This window comes from Eschrichtius robustus, chromosome 8, assembly GCF_028021215.1.
Source record: "Eschrichtius robustus isolate mEscRob2 chromosome 8, mEscRob2.pri, whole genome shotgun sequence".
Classification (NCBI taxonomy): Eukaryota; Metazoa; Chordata; class Mammalia; order Artiodactyla; family Eschrichtiidae; genus Eschrichtius; species Eschrichtius robustus.
In genome coordinates, this window is record NC_090831.1 from 123949154 (window position 1) to 123957739 (window position 8586).

The following is an 8586-nucleotide window of genomic DNA, read 5'->3' on the forward strand; positions in this document are numbered from 1 at the left end:
CGCCAATGATGAAAACAGTAGAGACAGAGATCGCCCACCTTCTGCAGAGTGAAACCAAATCTCTCTACTCAGAGTGACTACCTCTAAAGGAGTCATGTGCTTCTTTGCACGGGGCTTCTCATACCCTTGAGCCTTTGTTAACTTTTATTAAATGTACAGTCTAAACTCCTTTGTGTTTGGGGGAAATCATGGAGAGACATATGCCCTAGTTTGAGCAAAATGGGTTAGGGCATGGAGAAGACGATTTTAAGGTGACAGAACAAGGAGAGTTGGCGTAGGTCACATATGACCACCAGAACACGTTGGTAGAACATGGAAAAGTGCTTTGGGGAAGGCTAGAAATTATTAGGTGAAGAGTACTCAGTAGAATAGTATAAAAGGGATAGGGTCTTAGCTATTTTTATCCACGTATTTAAAAGAATTGTTGCAGCAGGAAAGCCACAAAGGTCTCAGAAACGTAGGTCACGTGTAATTTCTATCAACACATAATGAATGACTCCAAGGGCAATGTAGTCTTTGACTGTCAGAGGTGTTGAGAATGTGGCTCAAACCTTCCAGGGAAAAGGAGAAGGGGAGAAGTCTAGAGGGTAGACCAAGACTACCTCCAAAATCATCTTGAACTTTTACAAAAGACTATAATTCATCCCTGTGCTCTTAGAAGAAGTAGTGGTAGTATTTTCCAAAAAACAAAAGCAAAAACAAAAAAAAACAGATTCCATTTTGTACAAATATGAGAGAACAGAACAGTTTTATTACAATAACAATAAGCAAACAATTCAATTGGGTGGGATAGCAGTTAGTTTCACAAGAAAAGGAGAGAACTTGTTATTCAGCAAATTGGTTGGTGTTGGTCAAAGAGTTTCTACAGATACATCTGAATATACCAAACATTGTTCTCTTATCTGTTGAATCTCTATCTTTCACTCTTTCTCGCATTTCACATAGTTGAGTTCTGAAAGCTCTATCTTCCAGACAACTCTTTGTTCATCAATGGGCAGAAGATAAGGAACAATTTGAGTCCTTCCGTAAAATTGTAAGTAAACAAATTTCCAATCATCTACAAAGAATTCTATAAACATCTCCATCTATAAGCTTAACTAATGCAAAGAACTGATCTTTCTCATAAACTATAAGGTTAAGATGATCACTGTGGTCCTGAGGGTAAAATAAGTGAGAGGAAGCCACAGGGGGAGATTACCTACCAATCTAGAAAGAATCTAGAGGAGAAACATTTACTAGGGATAAACAGAGAAAGCTTGGGGTCATCTTCTTTGGTCTCCTGCATTCCTTCTCTCTGTGTCTCTGAGAAAGAATTCACCAGTTAGGGAGCATCAATACGTTGTGCTTTGGAGTTTCACACATTGAGAACTTGCCCCTCCCCTGTTAAATCAATCAAACATATACCAATTGCCAACAGTGAACTTTACTCTCCTGAGTCCTGAGAGTCTGAGAGACAGAAAAATGAGAATGCTCTGACTTATATGGGGCAGGGCCAGCTGAACATATGCAGGAAGTATAGACACATTTTCCTGAAGTTTAATCTTAATGTCTAATCCTCAAACAGAGAGAAAACAAAGGAAACAATCTCCAACAAGCCTAAGATGAATTCAACTATCCCGCTCTGATTCTCAACTTCGTCTCTGGCATTTTGCTGCCTTGTAGCACAGAGAGCCTCCCTTTCTGCCAATTCCCTCCTCATGCACATCACTTGCTTTTGCTGTTCTAGTTCATCCTCCAGCGTTCTGATTTTCTCTTCATACTCCTGTCTTATCTGCGCTTTCTGTCTCTCTAGCTCTGCTCTGTAATTTTCTTGCATCACTCGGATTTGTTTCTGAATCTCCTCCTCAGCCTTTTGGTACCTGTTGTTCGTGAAGCATCTGCCTTTGCACTCTGCGACCACGCGCTGGACCAGGACCAGCAGCTGCTCCCTCTGGTCCTCCTGCGCAGCTCCTGCCGCCCTGTTGTTGAACACACAGTAGCGATCTCCGAACATGCCCATCAGCTCTTGAATGCCTTTTGGAGCTTCCTTTAAGTAGTCACAGAAATCGATGCCTTCCAAGTCATCTTTCCGGGTGAATAAGAGGATCATGTGTCTCCTAGCTCTCTCTCCAAACATTTTCAGGATCTTTTCCGTGGCTCTGTGGTCTTCCGGCGTGTAACGGCCCAGCGGGATGACGAGGAGCAGAGCATGAGGCCCTGGCGAGGTCAGGGCCATGCAGCGAGCAATCTCCTTGCAAGTGTCAGCATCCTGTACCTCTGTGTCAAAGATGCCAGGTGTATCCACCACGACAACTTCCCTCCCCTTCCAGGTGCTGTTTCCTTTCTTACAGGACCTGGTGATGGATACTGCGGAAAAGCCAGAAGGAAACATTTTCTTTCCGAGGATGCTGTTTCCTGTTGCACTTTTTCCTGCCCCAGTCTTACCCACTAAGACGAGTCTCAGTTGTGAATCTCTGGGCTCTTGGTTTCCAAGCCCTGGCACAACAGGAAATAAAAGTCGTAGCGTTAGAAGGAACTTCAGCTGTCTCCCCTGCAAGTCCCCTGCCCACTGGTGCCTTTCTCTGTTGCCTGCTAGGGTCCTCTGCACTCAAGGGATGTCTCTAGAGAGCCCTCTGGGCTCGTGCTCCTCTTGCAGTATTCGAGGACCACCCAGGTAATTTTCAGCATCCCCTTGCGCTTCTTACTGTGACCTTGCGTAGGTAAGTAGCCCACAGAGGAGGAAACAAAATGGTTAAGAAGAGAACTCTGAGCTGCTACTGGTAGCTGGTCCTCATAAGATAACATAGGAAGTAACACAAAATTGACGTTGCATATTTTACTTCCCAGGAAAGTTCTAAGTTAATATCCGAGCAGCAGAGCACAGCAACTGAAACCTTAAGTTACAAACCAAATCATCTAATAGCTCTTCCTGTGTTTGTATTCAGCAAGTCTCTGCATATCTCTTTAAGGTGCCTATAAGGTCAAAGTCTGCCCGATTTGTTAGGCATAGACCCGGGACCGGTGGGAAGACAACTGGCAATCACGTTTGAGAGGCTGTTTTCCCGAGAAGACAGACCCTGCCAGCCGGCCCTTGAATGTAAGACTGATTCCTGCATGAGGAATCCTGTGTTATAACTACCTATTTCTGCTTTGAGACAATGCATACATTATCCCGCTTACAACCTCATAGACACTGTTACAAACCCCAATTGGTTTTCAGGGCTATCACCCCAAAACCAAGAGCCAACTAAACAGATGATGTTTTAGTTTCTCAGGCTAAAAATCTAGGCGTCACCCTTGACTCCTCTCTCTCCCCTTCTTTCCATATCCAACCCATCAGCTGGTTCTCTTGGCTCCAAATCTGTTCGCTTCTCTCTATTTTGAAGATCATCATACTAGCCCAAGTTATATCCCCATCCATGCTTCAGTAGTCTCCTAACTGGTCTTTCTACTTCCGCTTTGGCCCTTTCAGTCTGTTCTGTAAAGTGGAATAATCTTTTAAAAATATCACTCAAACAGAAGAGGGAAATTGCAGAACCTCCCGCTCTGGCTTCCACAAAATCTGTAGTTCATCCCCATCTCGCACACACTTTATGGTGAAGCTTTTGCTCATCTCTGGATCCCTAAGGCAGAGTTTCTCACATTTGATAACCAGAATCCTGGGGTGAAAGAAGTAAATTTCCCAAAGCTGAGAACACTGGATACAGGATGGCTAAGATTACCTAAGGAAAAATGTGGATGGGAGTTCAGACTATTATTTAGTTAGCATCACAATGGAAGATGCCAACTATAGGATATTCTGAGGGCATTGGTTGACCTTAGAGACAGGGAGTAGGAAAATCATGGCTGGCGAGATAAAAAGGCACCAAAGGCCAGTGCCAACACTGCAAAAATTGGCCAATGTTGACAGCAAATGGATGGCAATCTATGATAGATGGCAAACACAGCCATGAATTATTCCCTCTCTGTACTCATGCCTCTTGGGAATGTGGATTTGCAGCTACTCTCATCAAGATGCTGAGTCCGTTTCTCCAACCCTTGAATCTGACTGGGCCATGTGACTTGCTTTGGACAGTAAGGTCGTGAAAACATGATCAAGCAGAGACTCCAGAAGTGCTGACTTATTGTAGTTTGCCTTCTCTTTCTGCTTTTCGGAACCTTACAACTGCCTTGGACTAGCCTACTGGATGAGAGACACAAGGGCCGGTTATCCCTGTCCCCCTGGTCTGCCCAAGAGCTTGCTGACTGCCAGACGTGTCTATGAGGCTAGCCGAGATTATCCAGTTGCATCCTGAACCACCAGCCTACCACACATGCATGAGTGAGTCTGGCTGAGATTAGCCAAGTTGATCCAGACCCAAAGACTGCCCAACTAACCCACAAAACCAAGAGCCAACTAAACGGTCGTTGTTTTAGGCTCCTAAATTGTGTGGTGGTTTGCTAAACCAGCAAAAGCTCAAACGATACAATCAATTTCTATGGATAAGGGAGTAGAGGGAGGGTTATGTGAGGAACGGAGTGATCAGTCTGTTGAATTTGTTGGTTATAGTGAGGCCACCAGCAACAGGGAAATTAGGGACCTGAATGAGGAATTAATTATGCCCATGTTCCTCCTTCCCAATCCTCTCTTGGGCTGAAGAGAGGGGCAGAGAAACCACCAGGGAGGCTACAACCCGCTGTTCTGGTGTGTCCACGCTGTAGGAAGTAGCACACAAGAAACCTCATCAAGCCCATATCAATCAGGAGATTCTAGCTCTCTTCCTCTTAGCTGTTAAGCTACATCACAAGGAGAAGCCGTAGAGGGTCGAGAGAAATGAGAGAGCAGAGTAAATGAAGGGAAAATAAGAAATGTGGTTGGAAATGTTTTGCTCTCGCGCAGATGGGGACTGGCTGACGGGACAGGAGAGCCCCGGCCCTCCTCCCCCAAGCCTGGCCTGCCTAGCCCCGAGCAGCCTCTCACCGTGGCTGGTCCTGGAGTTGCTGGGGTAATGGGCCGCCATTGTACTTTGAATTCCTGGAAATAAAGAAAAATAACTATGTCATTTCAGGGAAGTGGAGAGTAACTGGAAACTGGAAATGTTATCCTCATGTAACCAACAGTTTCTTTTTTTTTCATAAACTTGCTTGCTACTCAGTTTCTCTTCCTCTATTTCCCAATACTTCTCCATTCTCTGTTTTCAGTCTCATTTTCAGATTGTTCATTTTTCTTTACACAAATGTAAGTGCTTCAGGGTCTTCCTTGGCACTGGTTCTGGGTGCCCTTCCCCACTCTATTCAGTGAATGATTGCTTTGAATGCCATTTATATGTAGCCTGCAGCCTAGACCCTTCTCAGAGTTCCAAACTTTTAAATCCCATTCAACTTCTCCAGTTGGCAATTTTATGGGCATCTCACACAGAACTCAGACAAAATGGAACCCTTGACCTCCATCCCCAGCCTGGTCCCCATTTCAGTAAAGGGCACCACCAAATGGCTCACGCAGAATCTTGGGGTCCTCCACAACGCTTCTTTCCTCACTTGCTCATCAGTCTGGCACCAAATCCTATTGATTTTACTTCCAAAAAATGCAAAATTCTCCATTTCTCCCCATCTCCATGTTAATCCAACGCACTGTCATTTGATTGCAATGTAATAGGCTCCCAACTGATATTGCCTCTTCAATCCCTTCTCCACTCAATAGTCAGATGCCTTTTTAAAACTGAAATTTGATTTTTTTCCCGTGTTTCAATTCTTTAATGGATTCCTTTTGCTTTTTATTGTTCAAATAGTTGAAAACCCTTGGAATGGTCCAAAAGGCCCTGCATGCTCAATTACTCTCTCTCTCTCTTTCAAAAGGCTTGAACCATACTGGCCTCCTCAACGTCCCCTGAATCCTCTAAGCTCCCTCCAGCTCCTAGACCCTTGGGGAATATTTCCCCCTCCCTGGAGCACTCCCACACCCTTCCAATGCCCAACTCATTCCTTCTCAGCCCTGAGGCTTCAGTATTCTGTTATTTCTCCAGAGAGGGCTTCTCCACCCTCATCACCAACCAACAAGTTAGCTCTGGTGTGGAGTTTGTGCTAGCCACACTCCAAGGGTTTCTATAGAATACGTACCACAATAGGAAGTTGTTCGTCTGATTTTTTTACTGTCTCCTCGTAGACTGTAAGCTTTGTGATGGTGAACCGTCTGTGTCTTGTGTGCCCCGTTATTCCCTAGGGACAAGCACAATATTGGACAAAGCATGGATCTCAATAAATATTTATTAAATAAATGAATTGATTTTAAAAAATCTCCCTGATTCTTGCCTCCTCTCTGATTGAGCTTTATGTCCAGCCCAATCTGTCTTGTGAAAAAGATGATCATTTCCTTATTATTTTTTAAACTAATTAATTTATTTTTTGGCTGCATTGGGTCTTCATTGCTGTGTGCGGGCTTTCTCTAGTTGCGGTGAGTGGGGGCTACTCTTCACTGCAGTGCGCGGGCTTCTCATTGCAGGGGCTTCGCTTGTTGCAGAGCACAGGCTCTAGGCACGTGTGCTTCAGTAGCTGTGGCACGTGGGCTCAGTAGTTGTGGCTCATGGGCTCTAGAGCTCAGGCTTTGTAGTGGTGGCACACGGGTTTAGTTGCCCCATGGCCTGTGGGATCTTCTCGGACCAGGGATCGAACCTGTGTCCCCTGCATTGGCAGGCAGATTCTTAACCACTGTGCCACCAGGGAAGTCCCCTATCCTTTCCTCATTAACAACACCTAGCGTCCTTGAAACACGGTACTATGTTTTAAAGGTTTTCTTTCATTGTTACCTACTAACGTTGGGCAACGGAGAAAGCCATTTGAAGAACTCTTAGCAGATCAGATTTTAAGTAGGACAGGCTGAAGTGCTAGTTGTTAAAGAAAGCCTATCTGATAGGAAGCCAACAAATACAAATTTCAAACACCGTTAGAAAGACAGGCACTTCTTTTGAAAGTGGATTAGGAATAAGGAGTAGAAAGCAGCTTCTTGTAAACTGGGAGGAGAAATCACAGAATTATTAAAAATCAGCTTTGGTCACAAAGCTGATGTTGGTGACTGATTTTAGGAGAAGGAGTCAGATACCAGAAATAGGAAAAGAAAAGGTTTGGGGTGTTTCTTAAACACCATTCTTAAGAAGGGTGTTTCCATTCAGTCTGTGGACTTTCTCTTCGGCATTCTTTAATGCTGTTCTCTTTCTCCTGATTCTGATGTACAACCAGAGGACTGAACTTCTCTCCATCCTGACACTGGATGGCTGAGTTCTCCTCCTACCGCCTAAGGAAGAAGCATCCATCGATCCCCAGCTTCTCCTGAACTGTAGACAGTAACACGGGTTGGCATCTCCCTCCTCCTATCTCCTAAAAGTTCCCGTTCCCCATCTCTGGGTGAAGCCCACGACGGGACTGTTCCTGAGGAGGCAGGTCCAAAGGGGCAGCTCTGAGCAGATCGTTAACTGGGTAACAGAGTCTCTGATCCTAACCGCGTGCTGGCTTTGGGACACGGGGCTGCTGACCTGCACCTCTTACATCTCCTTGTGCTCTTTTCACCACCAGCTCCCCACACAGCTAATTCTGTCTGCTCAGCCAACACAAACCCTGAAAGCTTCAACTTTACTTATAAATTCTATCAATGGTGAAAACAATCATTTATTCCTACAAGTATCCTCTGAGCAGTGACTGCTGAAAGAGTTATCAATTTGTAGGACTCAGCCTTCAAAACAGATTACTGCCTAAAATCAGCAAAGACAGGAGACAGGAACCAATGAGAAATATATTCTGAGAGCAAGTTTGCAGGGAGTTTTAAGATATAGATCCAGAAGAGAAGTCCCCCCTCCACCAAATCACACATTTCCCTCCCTCTCTTCCCACTCCCACAAACACCCCTATTCCCTTACCTAAAAAAAATCTGGGTCCTGCTCCTTTCTCTAACTTTGAAAGCAATGCTAAACCAGGAGGCGACACTAAGCTATCAAGAAGGAAGAGGAGAGAGGAAGTGAGGGGAGGAGCTATCCAAACATGCTTATGCAAGAGATCTGCCCACCTTATCACCTAGCAGTGCCAGAACTTTCTGCAATGATGAGATTGTTTTGTGTGGTTCAGTATGGTAGCCCTGAGCCACATGGGCTACTGAGCTCATGAAATGTGATGAGTGTGATTGAAGAATTGAATATTTAATTTTATTCCATTTTGATTAATTTAAAGTTAAATAGTCACATCTGCATAGTTGCTACCATATCAGACCACGCAAAGACTCTATAGGGAGGGCCGAAATGTGGATCACGCCGTGAAGTTTGAGAAAAAACTACTGGGTCAAAACCAGGGAGTTGCCGCTCAGAGTGTGGCCAAGATGGTGGAGTAGGAAAACCCTGGGCTCACCTCTTCCTATGGGCACACCAAAATTACAGCTATTTAGAAAGCAATTATGACCTGAAAACTAGTAGAAAAGATTCCCCACAACTATAGATATAAAGAAGGAACCACAAGACAGATAGGAAGGGGTATAGTCAAGGCCCACACCCCTAGGTAGGTGACACATAAATGGGAAGATAATTGCAATTTCAAAGGTTCTCCCCAAGGAGCAAGGGGTCTGGGCCCCACTTCAGGCTCCCCAGCCTG

General features: G+C 44.8%; 1 protein-coding gene across 1 annotated transcript; it reads right to left on the reverse strand.

Annotated features, from left to right (window-relative positions):
• Positions 1 to 790: 790 nt before the first annotated feature.
• On the reverse strand, positions 791 to 7881 carry LOC137768618 (GTPase IMAP family member 4-like). Its single transcript, XM_068550165.1, has 4 exons — positions 7866 to 7881; positions 6076 to 6174; positions 4940 to 4993; positions 791 to 2475 (listed from the first exon to the last, which is right to left on the reverse strand). Exons 3-4 carry the CDS (start codon positions 4977 to 4979, stop codon positions 1550 to 1552), a joined length of 966 nt encoding a protein of 321 aa, XP_068406266.1. The 5' UTR covers positions 4980 to 4993; positions 6076 to 6174; positions 7866 to 7881; the 3' UTR covers positions 791 to 1549.
• Between the last annotated feature and the right edge of the window lie 705 nt (positions 7882 to 8586).

What these genes read in the sequence shown, in the direction of transcription:
- LOC137768618 (XM_068550165.1), bottom strand. Translation starts at nt 4,979, where the DNA reads ATGGCGGCCCATTACCCCAGCAACTCCAGGACCAGCCACG. An exon ending in CAACTCCAGGACCAGCCACG is followed by an intron (nt 2,476 to 4,939) that starts GTGAGAGGCTGC and finishes CTGTTGTGCCAG; the next exon opens with GGCTTGGAAACCAAGAGCCC.